At 43.3% G+C, this 16577-nt stretch overlaps 1 protein-coding gene and 1 long non-coding RNA gene across 2 annotated transcripts in view; one reads left to right on the top strand and one right to left on the bottom strand.

Moving 5' to 3' along the window:
* LOC125486713 overlaps positions 1-8175 on the top strand; it is a 9679-nt gene extending 1504 nt beyond the window's left edge. The window contains exon 2 of the long non-coding RNA XR_007265346.1: positions 3812-8175. This is a non-coding gene — a long non-coding RNA (uncharacterized LOC125486713). The remainder of the gene's footprint in view (positions 1-3811) is intronic.
* A 5103-nt stretch (positions 8176-13278) lies between these two features.
* hepacamb (hepatic and glial cell adhesion molecule b) overlaps positions 13279-16577 on the bottom strand; it is a 361487-nt gene continuing 358188 nt past the window's right edge. The window contains exons 7-8 of the mRNA XM_048615454.1: positions 15794-15867; positions 13279-15706 (exon numbers count right to left, since the gene is read on the bottom strand). Coding sequence (XP_048471411.1) covers positions 15416-15706; positions 15794-15867 — 365 coding nt within the window. The 3' untranslated portion in view covers positions 13279-15415. The remainder of the gene's footprint in view (positions 15707-15793; positions 15868-16577) is intronic.

Below are 16577 nucleotides of genomic sequence, written 5' to 3'. Positions count from 1 at the left end.
AAACGTCAGCCTTCCTGCTCCTCTGATGCTGCTTGGCCTGCTGTGTTCATCCAGCTCTACATCTTGTTATCTCAGATTCTCCAGCATCTGCAGTTCCTACTATTTCTGGATAGTCTGGCACGGTTTTCACTGGAGCCATAGGAGATTGAGGGGTGACCTTAATTGAGATTTATAAAATCGTGAGGGGCATAGATAAGGTGAACAGCCATGGCCTTTTCTCCAGTGTAGGGGAGTCCAAAACTAGCGGCATATTTTTAAGGTGAGAGGAGAAAGATTTAAAAAGGATATGAGGGGCAACTTTTTTATACAGAGAGTGGTTTGTGTGTGGAATGAACTGCCAGAGAAAAGTGGTCGTTGCAGCTACAGTTACTACATTTTAAAAGACATTTGGATGAGTTCATGAATAGAGAAGGTTTGGATGGATATGGGCCAAGCGTAGGCAGGTGGGACAAGTTTTTAGGTTGGAAACATGATCGGCATGGACTGGTTGGACTGAAGAGTCTGTTTCCATGCTGTATGATTCTTATGATTTTTCCATTCAATATTTTTATGGCTTTTATAACCAGGTAGTTCCATCTTCTGACCACTATGTAGCTCTAAGGAACGTTTCTGAAGTCTGTTCCCAGGCCATGTTTATATAATTTGGAGTAGTTTAATGTTCAAATTGTTTCAATTGGTGCAGATGCTAATTGTATTAATATTTACTGTATCGAGGTGACTGGTTGAGCACTTGTTAGTTAATTACTTTCTCCTATTTAAAGAGATGTTACATAAGATATGGTAGCACACTGAGGGTTGCCTACTAGGCCAAGTATTTATTGCCTGTCCCTAACGCCCTTTGAGAAAGTCATGGTGCGCTGCCTTTAAAATAAGTTTAGCCTATTTTTCAGAGATATTATTACACACGTTTGGAGAAGGTGGGGCTGGTACCCAGTCTTCCCAGTCTAGAGGTAGGGACACTACCACTGTGCCAGAGGAAGGCCTTGTCTTCTTGAACTCCGTCAGCCCTTGCGGTATAGGGACACCCACAATGCACAGGTGTATAATGTGGGGAAAATGTAATTGTTCACTTTGCAGGGAGAGTGAAAAGGCAGAGCTTTACTTACACAAAGAACCGTTGTAGAATTCTGAGGGGCAGAAGGATTTCCTTTACTCATTCACGGGACGAGGGCGTCGCTGGCTAGGCAGGATTTATTGCCCCATCCCTAATTGTCCAGAGGACACTTGAGAGTCAACCACATTGCTGTGGGTCTGGAGTCACATATAGGCCAGACCAGGTAAGGATGGCAGTTTCCTTCCCTGAAGGACATTAGTGAACCAGGTGGGTTTTTCCAACAATCAACAATGGTTTCGTGGTCATCATTAGACTCTTAATTCCAAATATTTATTGAATTCAAATTCCACCATCTGCCATTGGCAGGATTCAAGCCCAGGTTCCCAGAACATTAGCTGTGTCTCAGGATTAACAGTCCAGCGACAATACCACCGTGCCATTGCCTCCCCCTTGAATTATAAAAATAAACAGGATTGAACTGTTCTGGTGCATGAATCTCAAAATGTTTATGTACAGGTCCAGCGTGTGGTCAGTAAAGCTAATGGGATGTTATACTTTATTGCGAGAAGATTTGAACATCAAAGTAAGGATGTTATACTTCAGTTATACAGGTCATTGCAACCACATCTCTCATACTGGGCAGTTTTGGTCTCCTTGTGTATTGATAGGAACAACGTATGCCAGGTAGATCCCATTGAGTAGGAGTTCCCTGATGGAGGCTGTTAATCTGGGCCATTTAGGGAGCTCTGGCTACAGATAGATATAAACAGGAGTCTCAGGGATTCTCCTCACTCTAGGAACTGGTCAGAGTCCATGTACTGTGTACATTTAAATAAAGGGTGATGTGGTGATGGGATAGCTGCCTCTGTGGAGTTATTTCACCTTACTTATGGAAGGTTATAAATACATTGGATAAGTTTTAGATGAGATTTACAAGACTGATAGCGGGAATGAGCAAGTTGTCTTGTGGAGAGAGGTGGGACAGGCTCGACTTGATTCCACTACAGTTTAGAAAAGTGAGGGGGTTGATTTGACTGAAGTGTATAAGATCCCGAATGGTTTTGACAAGGTGGATGTGCAAAGGATGCTTCCTTTTTTTTTGTGGCTCAGTTCAGATTTAGGGGGCACTGGTTAACAGTTAGGGGTTTCCACCTTCTGGGGAAAGATGAGAATTTCTTTTTCTCACTGGGAGTTCTGCAACTTTGGAGCTCTATGCCTCTGAAGCCAATGGAGGCAAGATCTTGAATTTTGAAGGCAAGAGGTGGATAGATTCTTAGGCAGCAGAGCAAATGTTATCACCTCCAATTACCATGGTGTTAGCATCAGAATGTTGTGCATGGTAACAGAGCCTCCAAAACAGTGCAGCTCAAATATCATCCAGTCTGTACCAAAGCCTTTTGGAATGTGCAACACCACTCATTTTGAGGCTGCTCTCTGCCCAAGATGAGCCCCTCATTGGTGCCAGCTCCACAACCTGAACAACCTCTTAGAAACCTTCTCAATGCCATCCTCTTCAACATGGAGCGGTTTCCGGTCAGGCCGCTGTTATTTCCTCACCTTTCATCAATTGTCCAAACACAACAGGGAGAACTTTGAGTAGAAATTCATTGCTAGGGTTATGGTACTAAATTTCCTTAATGACATAGACTGGGACTATACTCATTAGAATTTAGAAGAATGAGGGAGGAATCTTATGGAAACATATAAAATTATGGGAGGAATAGATGAGATAGAAGCAGGGAGGTCATTTCCACTGGCGGGTGAAAGTAGAACTAGGAGGCATAGCCCCCAAATATGGGGAAGCAGATTTATGACTGAGCTGAGGAGGAACTTCTTCACCCAAAGGGTTGTGCATCTGTAGAATTCCCTGCCCAGTGAAGCAGTTGAGGCTATCTCATTGAACGTTTTACGGCAAAGATAGATTTTTAGAACAGGAAAGGAATTGAGGGTTATGGTGAGCCAGCAGGGAAGTGGAGCTGAGCCCATGAAAAGATCAGCCGTGATCTTACTGAATGGCGGAGCAAATTCGAGGGACCAGATGTCCTACCCCTGCTCCTATTGCTTATGTTCTTATGAATCAAACTCCAAACTGGACTTGAATGTTGAATTCCCTTGTCTTGCTGTCCTCCCGCTACAAAAAGCACTTGAATGGCTGGTTTTTTGCTCTAACTGAAGAGTTTGAGAGTTTTTGATTGACAAATGTATTGAATGGATAGAGAGCAAAGATGTAGATCAGCTGCGATCAACCACAAACTTTGTTTTATCTGGCATCTTATAAACCAGCACACTCTCACTGTTATATACCTGAAATTATGCACCTGACATTTACTATATTATTTCAGTCTCGAGTAGTCTGTTGAGAAGGCTGTCTGCTGGTAATTTTATTTAAGGCAAAGTTGCATTATTACTGAAGTGATCTATGCTGTAAATAAAGTATACCCCCTGCATTACGTTTCTATTACTTTGTGTGTGTTTTTACATCGATAGTGGGGACCTCTTGATCAACTGGAGTATCGGATCATCCAGCAAGCTCCTGGTCCCTTGGGTGCCAGATAATAAAAAGTTTGCTGTACTTGAATGATGGAGCAGGTTTGAGGGCCTGAATGGTGGTCCATTGTTCTGAGGCATGATAGAAGATAAGGAGAGGCCCTTTGGAAATTTTAGCAAGGAAGTATTTTCCACAGTGTGGAAAAATCGGCGTCCCCATCCGATGAGCTGCGCAGCTCAATCAAACTTCTTTTTTATTTGTCGTTTCAGCTGCTGATCCTGGCTTGTCAACGGAAGGCCTTTGGTTTCTTCAGAATTTCCGCGAGGCTCTGGGCCCCTCTGCCTCCACCTCGGTTCAGACTGAGGAAGCCATGTTGGTAGTATCGCAGGAAGACCTCGTCTCGACCCGCTCCTCCTCAGCTGCTGCCCACTGGGGGCGCTGTTCCTGCCTCATCCAATTGTTAAGCTGCTGCTGGTGTTGTACTAATTACCACCAAGGCAAGGCAGAGAGCTGACTGCTCACACTGAGGGACTGCAATGTGGCTGTTGCACTTGGAAATTTAGGTGCTTTTCAACCGAGGCGCTTGGGGTCAGAGGTAGGGAGAGAGAGACACGGGAGAAAGCCGGGAATATCTTTTTTGCAGGTCTGGGAATGAAAGGAGAGAGAGAAAGGGGGACCAGAAAGGGATGAAGATACCTTCCAACAGACACTTTAAACTAACTGTGTGCACCTAATAAGATGAACACAGAAAGCACAACATTCGCACAAGTCTAATGTTTACTCTGCTCCTCACAGTCCCTTCATCTCTGTTTTTCTTTTCCTCCTTCAGTGCAATCTCTCTGCAAAGCTCATGGGATGTTCTAGTCCAGAGTTATAACCATTTCGGAGTTCACAGATGATGAGCTTGTGCCAGTAATGAAGCCTCTGTGGGCACAGTGTTTCCTTTCTGTGATAGTGTGCAAAAAGATGCAATCAAATGAGGGTAAGGCAGTTACACAGGAGACCTCTCGGGTGATGAAACCCCACTGCTCTCAGGTTATTCCAAAGAACTGTCTTGATATGAAATCACTTGGTAGTTTTGTGCATGTCTGTCATTGTAATGGTAAGTGTAGTTTTGTCATCAAATCTTCCAGTGACCAGGGTAACAACAGCCCCAGTTTGCCATCTTGTGACGTTTATGAAAAATATCTAATTACAACTCTAGCTAGGCAGTATCGGCCAATATTGTGTTGCTGAAGGAAATTAGCTGGCAATCTCAAACTGAATGTGACAGCACCTGAATGGTATTTTGTGTTAAGCATGAGATTTTGGCTGGGGAACTTCTGATTTCAGCTCATGGAATCCTATCTAATGGGAGTGAGTGGAAAATGATTTGGTTTTGGGAATTCAATGCAGTGTGTCAAAATGGTACTTTGGGTTTCTGTACTGTGGGATTGAAAGGAGAATGGTTGTGAACCCTTAGAATTCAGGGCACGGGTCTTAATCTAGGGTTGGATCCCTGTAACATTGTTGAAATGCTCACCTTTTTTGTACAAATCCCTGGCAAAATATTTGTCAGAATCTTCTAAGAAGTGATAATCACACTCTGATTACTGATCCACTCCTTCTTACTCACTCTGCTCTAGTCCTGTGCAGTTCTGGCCTAAACATGTGATTTGCACTGAAATGTGGAGTTTACCTGATCTGGGTGCAGTGCAGGGTCAGTGCTAATGGACAGGTGATACCACCTTTACCCAGCAGTAACTACTGCTGTAGGGTTTAAAGATTTCTTGGTTGGTGGGTGAAGGGATTAGGTGCCAAGTGAGTGAATAAGGAGTTACAGTTCCTGTTTGGTGTGCCAGGTGCTGGATGGGGAACAGATGGGTGGCAGATGAGTCTACCAGGGATGAGTGAGGGGGTCAGTCTGCCATATGGATGGGTGAGGCTATATGCCAGAGTGCCAGGTGGATGAGGGCAACAGGTAACTGGGTGTGTGTAGGGTACCATTTGGGTGAATGAGGGGGTCAGGTACCAGACACATGGGTAAGAGAAGATAGAGTGTTAAATGAATGACTGTAGGAGCAAGGTAGCAGAGGCTGGGCTGAGGTTTGGAGTGGGGTTGGGGGGGAGACATTGTCAGGCATCATGGTGGGGGCAGATTGATTTTTTTAAGGGGGAAGAGGGCTTTGGATCCAGTGTGGATGCATAGGAGCCAGTTTTATAGTTAGCCAGGAGTTGGGGCAGCATGTTAACCCTTTACTTTTTCTGGATGACTATTTAAGTAAGTTGAACCCTCCAAAATTCTGCTTCTAATTAAAGTTGCAGCCATTTTTTTTTTGGGAAGGTTTGAGGCACTAATTATCCATCGGAAGTTTAAGCTTCTCGGATAATTTCCGCATAGCCAGTGCACCGAGACTTCTGAGAGATTCCAGCGGAAATCCTTCAGGGTATACCTGGTCTCTGACTATCAGGAGACTGAAGGACTTAGACTAATGTGTGTTCTTAAAAATATGACAATAATTGAAGTAAGTAATCAGTGATCATAATACACTCTATCACTGCCTTTGATATAAGTTACCTTCTATGCAAGATGTCACTATGAATACATACACAGCTTCTCACCTACACTACCAGAAGACCAAAGATGTGCCTGATGGAAATCTGTTATAAATTGAACTATATTGTGATCACTAGATGTCACAATTGCACACTTTACACCTAGTGGCCGGAAACTAATAATGACAGCTGAATGTTTATTTATTTGAATAAGTTCCAAACAGAAATGCCTGTGATTTAAAACTGACCATGTCAGATAGGCCAGACCAACTGCCTTCCCAAACGATATTCGTGAACCAGATTTTATATTTTAATGACAATCCAGTGGTTTCATGGTCACTGTTAATTAGATTTATTCCAGATTATCAAATTGTTTAAATTCAAATTTTGCAGCAGGTCCACTAGGGTTGGAACTCTTTTTTTTTTACAGAGCATTAGTCACAGTCTCTGGGTTACCAGTTCAATACATACCATCGTTAAACTAATTCTGTCCTCAATAAGAACCTTGACACTGAAAAAGGAAAGCAGAAAGAGGGATGTCCTGTGGGAAACAGGTGTAGTTTTCTTTCTTTTAATGTAAAAAACCTGAACTCACGAACAGAATTTGATGGTCTTTTTTTCCAGAAAGCCTGCCTGAGCTATTTCTAATATTTCCTGCCAGCCCTTTCACACTTTTTGTAACAATCAAGATTGAACCTGCCTCTAGGGGGTTGTACTGTTTTGAATAGTGGGCGACACATCAGCGAAAAGGTGGAATATTGGGTTGCACCCATGCAGTCGGTGTAATGCTTGTCTTTTAACTTTTGACTATTTTTGGCTTCACAAAATTCTCCATCTGGAAAATTTACAATGGTGAGGTAATCCATTATTGTTTATTCTGTAACCAATGAGCATCATTACTGACTCTGGTTGAGTGGGTGTATCTGTAAGCAGTGCCAAACTCCCCCATCAGCCAGTCAACAGGATTGCTTTCTGTAATAGGGTGGGTTACTATGGTTACTGGAAAAAAGAAATGATGAGTCTTAAAATTCCTTTCAGCTGTGCGTGGAGCTGGTCACAATTTCCCCATGGAGTGGGGGTCCCCTTTAACTCTTTCATTGCAAATGCTCCTTTGTACTCCCAGTACAGAAGATTCAAACCCATTGGAAAAGGGTCCTGCACTTGATCCGAAACACACTGGCGGAGGAACTATTTCATTTCAAGGTTTCGACCCCCGATTGCTAACAAATGGCTTCGGATAAAAAGCACACCCAAATAGGAGGTAGATTTGATCCATTTGAAGATAACAGCTTAGAATTACTGATTGGTATCCAAGGACATCATTGTGATAACAGTCTTCTGTGCACAACTGCTTCCTTCAAACATTAAATGAAAGAATGTTTTTTAAAAACTGCATTTATATAGCACCTTTTCAACGTGGTATTACATCCCAAGGGAGTTAACCGGAATGTAGCCATTGTCACTGAGCTAAACAAAGCAGGTATGAATACTCATGATCAAAACCTTGTAGATTTTGAGGATTATTTTAAACGAGACAAGCAGGGAGGTGAAGAGGGTCAAGCATCAATATTCTTTAAAATAGAACATAATTCCAGAAATTCTGGACTGTAAACCCAAGCTTTAGAGTTAAGTTCCTCTGCTGCACAAAATGGGAGTCAGCTCACTTGCAGCCAAGCTGTGTAATTCAAATTCCACTGATCCACATCTCTCTGGTCACCCCTTTGTGGTTTTGAATAAAATATCAGCTTCTCAAAGCTACAACCTCCTTGAGAGGGGTAAAAAAACCCAAAATAATAATGCAAGTATACTGTGAACAGCTCCATTCACCAAGCCGCAAGGATCTTGCTGATGTATGGGTTAAATGAGTTAATTCTTAACTTGTTGGGAAGCACCATCTTAAATGGGTAAGCACAAACCTAACACAGTTGCTCATTTCAAATGAAGCTTGAGTTGTAGACTTCATAAAGTGCCTTTAGTGATCTCTTTGTAGTGTTTTATTGTCTAATGATTCAGACTTTTGCAATACATTCTTTTCTAAATGTTACTATTCTAGCCTTGTGTAAAAGGAATGAATAAAATTGAAAGTGCCTATATTTTACGATGTCTGTGAGGGGTCCTTTATTGTTTGTCAATATCGTTAATTCTAAAGGGCAGTTCCAGCCTTTGAAGAAAAGGAGCGTTCATTCAGCATTGTCAGGGCCAGCGTGGAGTAAAGTGATACAGAGATAGCAGGAACTGCCGATGCTGGAGAATCTGAGATAACACTGTGTAGAGCTGGATGAACACAGCAGGCCAAGCAGCATCAGAGGAGCAGGAAAGCTGACCTTTCGGGTCGAGACCCTTCTTCAGAAATGGGGGAGGGGAAGGGGATTCTGAAATAAATAGGGAGAGAGGGGAAGGTGGATAGAAGATGGATAAAGGAGAAGATAGGTGGAGAGGAGACAGGCAGGGTTGGAGCCAGTAAAAGTGAGTGTAGGTGGGGAGTTAGGGAGGGGATAGGTCAGTCATGGGACGACGGACAGGTCAAGGAGGCAGGATGAGGTTAGTAGGTAGGAGATGGGGGTGCGGCTTGAGGTGGGTGGAATGGTTAGGTAGGCGGGGATGAGCTGGGCTGGTTTTGGGATGCGGTCAGGGGAGGGGAGATTTTGAAGCTTGTGAAGTCCACATTGATACCCTTGGGCTGCAGGGTTCCCAAGCGGAATATGAGATGCTGTTCCTGCAGCTTTCGGGTGGCATCATTGTGGCAATGCAGGAGGCCTAGGATGGACATGTAGTCCAAGGAGTGGGAGGGGGAGTTGAAATGGTTCGCGACTGGGAGGTGTAGTTGTTTGTTGCGAACTGAGCGTGGGTGTTCCACAAAGCGGTCCCCAAGCCTCCGCTTGGTTTCCCCGATGTAGAGGAGGCCACAACGGGAACAGAGGATGCAGTATACCACATTAGCAGATGTGCAGGTGAACATCTGTTTGATGTGGAAGGTCTTCTTAGGGCCTGGGGTGGGGGTGAGGGGCAGGTGTAGCACTTGCTCTGGTTGCAGGGAAAAGTGGTGGGGTTGGAGGGGAGTGTGGAGCAGACAAGGGAGTCACGGAGAGAGTGGTCCCTCCAGAAAGCAGATAAGGGTGGGGAGGGAAAAATGTCTTTGGTGTGGGGTCGGATTGCAGATGGCGGAAGTGTTGGAGGATGATGCGTCGGATCCGGAGGTTGGTGGGGTGGTACGTGAGGACGAGAGGGATTCTGTTTTGGTTGTTATTGGGGGGAGGGGGTGTGAGGAATGAGTTGTGGGAAATGCGGGAGACCCTGTCGAGGACATTCTCAACCACTGAGGGGGGAAGTTGTGGTCCTTGAAAAATGAGGACATCTGGGATGTCCGGGAGTGGAATGCCTCATCTCGGGAGCAGATGCAGCGGAAGCGAAGGAATTGGGAATAGGGGATGGCATTTTTGCAGGAAGGTGGGTGGGAGGAGGTGTATTCTAGGTAGCTGTGGGAGTCGGTAGGCTCGAAATGAATATCGGTTTCCAGGTGGTTGCCAGAGATGGAAACAGAGAGGTCCAGGAAGGAGAGAGAGGTATCAGAGATGGTCGAGGTGAACTTAAGGTTTGGGTGGAAGGTGATAGTGAAGTGGATGATGAACTGTTCGAGCTCCTCGTGGGAGCACAAGGCGGTGCCGATACAGTCATCAATGTAACGGAGGAAGAGGTAGGGGATAGGGCCAGTGTAGCTTTGGAAGAGAGTTTGTTCCACGTAACCTACAAAGAGGCAGGTATAGCTTGGGCCCGTGCAGGTACCCGTGGCCACCCCCTTTGTCTGTAGGAAGTGGTTTTATTTTTGGGGATGATCTGGTTCCGTAGGCAGTAGAAGGGTCTCGACCCGAAACGTCAGCCTTCCTGCTCTGTTCATCCAGCTCTATATCATGGAGTAAAGTGAAATTGTTTTATTTAGATAGCGATTTTTACAAGCGAAAACAACACCAAGTGCTTCACTGCCCATTGAACTATCTTTGAACAGCAATCTCCAATTACTAGCAATGTGATAATAACCATGTAATCTATTTTTATGATGTTGCTGGCAGAATAAATATTGACCAGGTGTTATGCGAAAGCGAATACTTCTGGAAATCTGAAATAAAGATGGAAAAGGTTGTTGGTAGAGAAACTGTTAACATTTCAGATCGATGAACTTTTTTTTCCCCTAATCCCTACTGTGCAGAAAGAGGCCATGTGGCCCATCAGATGTCCCTCTGAAGGGCATTCCACCCTATCCCTGTAATCCCACATTTACCATGGCTAACCCACATAGCCCAAACTCTACACGACAATTTAGCACGGCCAATCTACCTAACCTACACATCTTTAGACTGTGCGAAGAAACTGGAGCACCCGAAGAAAGTCGTAGGGAGAACATGCAAAGTCCACACAGGCAGTCACCTGAGCCTGGAATCAAACCTGAGTCTCTGGCAATGTGAGGCAGCAGTGCTAACCACTGAGCCACCCTGTCACCAGACGTGACTGGTCTCAATATTGTAAAAAGGACATTGTGCAAAATCAATCACTCAGTTGGTACCAGATTTGAGAGATTGCAACTCTTGGGAAAGATTGAACAGCACTGGCCTTTTACCTTTTGGATATCCCTCGGGTTACCTCTAAAATAATAAATAGGTTGGACAATGTGCATATGGGGAAAATGTTTCAATTTGTGGGGACTCCAAGGCTAGAGGTGATTTAATAAAAGATGCTTGCTAAGCTTTTCCAATAAAGGAAATGTCTTCATCCTAGAGTAATAAGAATGCAGAACTCACTACCACAGGAAATGGCTGAGACAAATAACTTGGCGGCATTAGAAAGAGACGAGGCAATTACAGAAAGAGGAATAGAAAGATTTACTAAAAGGCTGAGATGAGGTATATGTAATGGGAGGAGTCTTGCGCGGATTATAAACATCAGCACAGATTAGGTGAACCAGTGTAATTTCCAAGCTGTCCCTTCTCTGCTATGTTATGTAAATTCTGTATTATCTCAGTCCCTCCAATTTAACTATTTATTAAAGTCTGGGAATGCACTTGCCACAGTGCTTCTGCGTTCTTGTGTTATGGAGCTCATAATTCCATATGCGTCCTTAGGTTCTATGCAACTTTTAAAATAACTTCAAAACTTTTGAATTCAATTCTCTTAGAAATAAATCCCATTGATTTACGGCTAGTTAATGTTTGTTGCCTGTCAATGTTGTGGGCGCAGGGAGTATCTGGACCTCATTGATCTCAGCTGGGTAAACTTGAAATTGACCTCAAAATATTGGAAAAGTGCATCATAGCCTGAGTTTTAACATCATTTGCTGCTGAGGTATAATGTTCCAGATACAAACTGATCCTAGAACCTTACTGGATAATCTCAACTAACAAAGCAGTATAGCACTGATGAAGACACATGTATCAGAGCATCTTTCCTCTTAAGATAAACAATAATCTTGACCATGTTCTAGTGGATATTAAAAGTCCCATCGGCTAAAGGCAAGAGAATTCTCCAGTGGGTACAGTGAAACGGGTTTTAGGGAGTCCTCATTTTACATTTCTCCCTATTGATTTCCATCAAAGATTTAACTTAGGTTTTGAACTTACCCTCAACTTTTCTTCCACTTAATGCAAGAAGTTTAGCCCATAAATTCAGCACTGAACCCATGAAGTTTTACTTAAACCTCTCAAAAGTTTCCACTATTTAAAAGTGATGGCGTGTGATTCACCATTGTCATTATGTATGATTTGTCCATTGTGATTTGTATTTGGAATATTATACAGTGATGCACCCCATCATATACACTGGTCCTTAAATATATTACCTGTGTGTGTACTGAAAGTGTTATTTGTTCAAAAATTAGACTTGAGATGGCGGTACAGGAATCTGCAATAAATCTTTATTGATATTTTGTCACAGCTTCTTGTCATTTCTCCTGTTTTGTGGTGTCTAAATTACTAACACACAGGTTGGTGCCTCAAAAATGTGAGGCTGAGTTGTCCAAATATTAACCTGAAAAAAATATATTGTGTTCAAGTACTAGAGCAGGAGCAGGCCAAGTACACATTAGTGATCAATCCACACAATTGGTGTCTATAGCATTGCAAAAGCCGTTCATTATCTAATGCCGGCAAAAAACTTTTGATCCTATTGCCCAGTGCGTGATGATATTTATGTCAATGCATATAAATTGCTGTCACGACTCACCTCCACGATGTGGACAGCAAATGAAAGACTGTAGATTTTAACAACATTCATCTTATTGACACCTTTCTCATTGGCTAAGCCACAGAACTTTGGGAGGGGGAGTAGGCCATTGAGCATCAGGAGCCTGTTTTGCTATTCCTTTAGAACACAGCTAACCTGTATCGTCACCCACCTCTGTTCCTTATCTCTTATTAGCAACATCTGGGAAACATCCAACAAATTCAGTGTTGAAATTTTCCGACGATCTAGCCTCTACAGCTGTTTTTGTTTTATTTGTATTTGGGTGTCTCTGGCTGGCCCAGCATGTCTTGCCCATCCCTAGTTGCCCTCGAGAAGGTGGCAGTGATCTGCCTTGAACTCCTGCAGTCCATTTGGGGTCGGGATAATTCCCCCAGTGCTGTTCAGGTGGGAGTTGTAGGAATCTGATGCAACGGGAGTGAATTCCAGATTTACACAACCCTTTAAAAGTTAAAGATGTCTGAAGATCAGGCAGCATTATCATCTCCTCTTCACTATGTAAAACCACTCCCGAGGCACAGTGCTCGGTGCTGCAGTGCCCAGATGTGACGCAGGGGATATCCCAGTGATAGCTCAGTGTTGAGATGGGCCCCTTCCACCCAATGCCCGCAGTGAAACCGCTGAACAAATGCCAACTGCTTCCCCGGTGTTGGCCGGGCAGGCAAGAATCTGAGGTGAGGATGACGGCTGGTGAGAATTCACCTGCGCAAAGCATTGTCTAGTGATTGCTGCATGACACAGGGGAAAACTTAGACAAAGATATTAGGAGGAAGAAAAAGAGACAAGTTTACCAAAGAAAAGCTGTGGCAGGTAGGAGTGAGTCATTGAGGGAACTCCCCAATGAAGCACAAAGTTTGCACACTGTCCTGCAGAAGTCAAATATATTGGACTTTGTCTTAACACCACTGTACCAAGGTAAGATTAAGCTGCAAGTAAATACAATGTACACTTGAGTTGATTAAAAAGCTTTATGTTAAAATTAAAACTGCAGCTGAGAACTGAAAAGTAATTAGGTGCCATGCTGTGATTTTGACTCCTAGTGTAATACATGAATAAGTTCAAACAGTATTAACTGAGGACTGCAGTATTTTCTTCTCTTATTTCAAACAAACTCCACCTGTCACAAAATTTTCCAAAATCTTAATGACATTCAGAATGATCGCAGCTATGAGAAATGTCAGGTGAGGTTTGAAAAATCGGGGATCTAAGCCGGAGCTCTCAGTATCCTGTCATGACTGGCTTAAAGATGATGGAACTGTCTGTGTACAATAACACAGTCTGGGACAGACAGTCAGTTCAGAGACAATGTGAGTTGGAAGTATTGGATGTTCAGCAGAGACAGAGGAATGGACACTGCAAGGGTTAGGAAAGAGAGAGATGGACAGAACGAGGGTTAGGAGAGACAGAGGATAGACAGAGTAAGGATTTGGGGAGACAGTGAGATGGACAGAGTAGGGTATGGGAGAGAGAGAGGGATGGACTGAGCGAGGGTTAGGAGAGACAGAGAGCCTGGAAAGATTGTGATTAAAAGTGGTAAAGATACTTGTAGGCTCATCCAAACTCCTTGTACTCACTTTTGGCTGTAAAGAGTTTCTGGGGAAGACAAGGCCTGAATGTTTGAATAATTAATGGTACCAGCCACTACTGGGACTGAGAACTATCCAGGCAAAATGTTTCTGAATGATTGTCTCTCTTCCTCTCCTGGACAGGCAAAAAAGGGCCAAGCTCCAGCAGCTCTGCAGTTCCTCACCAAAATGGACATTCTTCATGTGGGAGATGACTGTTTGACTACAGGAAACATCACAGTGCAACTCCCATATTCATTTTATGTGTTTTCACTTTATTGATGAGGGAATTACAGGACAGTGACCAGAGGTTACCATCAGCAGTGACTAATTCCCAGAAATCGACCTAATGTTTAACGCATGCTTCTATTGTTTTATATTTACAAAATAATGAATTACACGTCCTGTTCATGCCAGAAACGTAAAATTCCACATCAAAGGCGTCCTGTCAAGTGTCCCTTCTCTTGGTTGGATTAAATTAACTGAGTTATTGATGGGTTTGAATCTAACTAGTTCCTACTGATTGACTCCCTCCTAATTAACCAAACACAACCCATCAAAGACTGTTTGCGTCCCCACCTGCTTTCTACTCTATTGTCTTTTTGTACCTGATTAAGTAGAGATTTCCCTTTGCATAAGGGTGACCTGCCTTGTTGAAATCGCTGTGATAGCCCTGATTTGAAGGACCAATCCCGGTTGAGCCATCCTGACCTCAAAGAGAGCATTGGCTCCAGTGGATTGCATCGTTCTCAGTTACTAAGTAGCAGGAGTTACTCTGACCTCTGCTCTGTTGACTGAAGTTTTGGATCTCGACCTCCAGAAGGTGTGAGTGCAACTATCCAGGAAACATTGTTTATCATATACCTTCAGTCCCAGGGCACAGTTTATGCATATTTCCAGTACCTTGCTAAAGTGGCCAGTTTCATGCATGAGCTGACATACTGAGGCATCAAAACTGAGTTCAGTTTAGGCTGACATGCACCATTTTGTTTTTAACAGGGTAACGGGTTAGCTATGAAAACCCAATTCCCCTTTACTCCAATCAACTCTAGGAAACCAAGACCAACTGCTGTGTCCATTCAAAGTCACTGCAGTTGAGAGCTGCTCAGTACCAAGAATGGGACCTTTCTGTTACACATGGTCTATGCCTGATGGAATACTTATCCACTGGGCCACTGGGAGCATCCAGGAAAGTCTTATATTCTTACGATTACATTGCTAAAATTAATTTGTGGCACTTCCATGTGATATCCAAAACTAAGGAATTAAAAAGCCCTCCCCAACATGTCAATGACCGAAATGGGATGCATTTAGGCACATTTTATGTACTTGTTGTTAGGGGTCTGACCCTGGTTTGCATTCTAGGAGCTAAGGTTGCTGTGGTAAACTCTGGTTAAGGGAAAGAGGGTTATAATACTCTATGATAGGTATATTCAGAAAAAGCAGGAGGTCAGAACCCTGGATATATTCCAGGATTTGATACTGATACTTCTGCACCTACAGTATCTTTTATGTCCATGGAAAAGTTACAGGGTCGTTTAAGCGTTAATTTTCTTCCATACTAGCTTCATCTTGCTCCATGATCATGTGGACTCCTGCTGGTCGGATAATGCGGTTAGCACTCCTTTGATGCACAGGGGAGCTGGATGATCTACTTGGAGACTTGTGTGATCTGGTAGAGCCAGGGGATCGGACAGGAGACCTGTTGTATCGTCTGGGTGATCGACCAGCTGGTCTTGGTGATCTAGTAGGAGGTCCAGAGGAAACTATGAATCCAGCTTGCTCAGCTGCATTCTTGGAAACACTTAGGGAATCTTCCTCAGCATCTGGAGAATCCTGGAATATATATGGAATTGAGTAAAGATTATTTGTGCTGATTCAGAGGCAGGGGTCCCATTTCCAACCTCACTACTATGTTTCTACCTTTTCTCTGATGACGTACAATCCCGTTGGGTTCTTGCGTTCCCGTTCATGGTCCACTGCTTTTGGTAGCAATTCTACTGAAAAAGAAACAGAATAAGCATAAAATCACTAAGTGACTGTTATTAATCTGTTTTGTGTCTTTTTTATTATGGTCACTATGTTCTACGTTGATTAGAGCACCCAACAATATGTAAGGCACAGTACTAAATTAACTGGCCTTTAGTTACTCAGCTCTGTCTCCTGTTATGAAGGAGGCTTTTAAATTAGTCACTCTCATTTAGTCTCAAAAAATCCCTGCAATATACACGCCTGATTTTAAAATCTAAAGCAATGGGAATTAGGGATCAATTGCCTATTATCTATTCACAGATATAGACTGAAGAACAGAGTAACTGTTATTTCAGCTTAACATGCTTGCAATAGTCAGTTCCTGCCACTGGATGTCAGCTCAACATCTTTTGAAAACCATAATCTATTCTAATTGAAGTGAGCAGTAATGGAACAGGGGATTTAACAATTTTTACCAGAGTCTCTTGCTGACATTGAACCCTTGCTCTGTCCTCAGGACAAGGCCCCTAACTGTAAATTCATTTAACCATACAGCACAGAAAGAGACCATTTGATCCAGTTTTGTTGTGCTAGGCCACTGTAAGAGCTAGTAGGAACTGCTGATGCTGGAGAATCTGAGATAACAAGGTGTAGAGCTGGATGAACACAGCAGGCCAAGCAGCATCAGAGGAGCAGGAAGGCTGACATTTCGGGCCTAGACCCTTCTTCAGAAATG

The sequence above is a fragment of the Rhincodon typus genome, chromosome 32 (genome assembly GCF_021869965.1).
Source record: "Rhincodon typus isolate 14 chromosome 32, sRhiTyp1.1, whole genome shotgun sequence".
Classification (NCBI taxonomy): Eukaryota; Metazoa; Chordata; class Chondrichthyes; order Orectolobiformes; family Rhincodontidae; genus Rhincodon; species Rhincodon typus.
The sequence above is the reverse complement of the archived record's forward strand: the minus strand, read 5'-3'. Positions and strand labels throughout refer to the sequence as shown.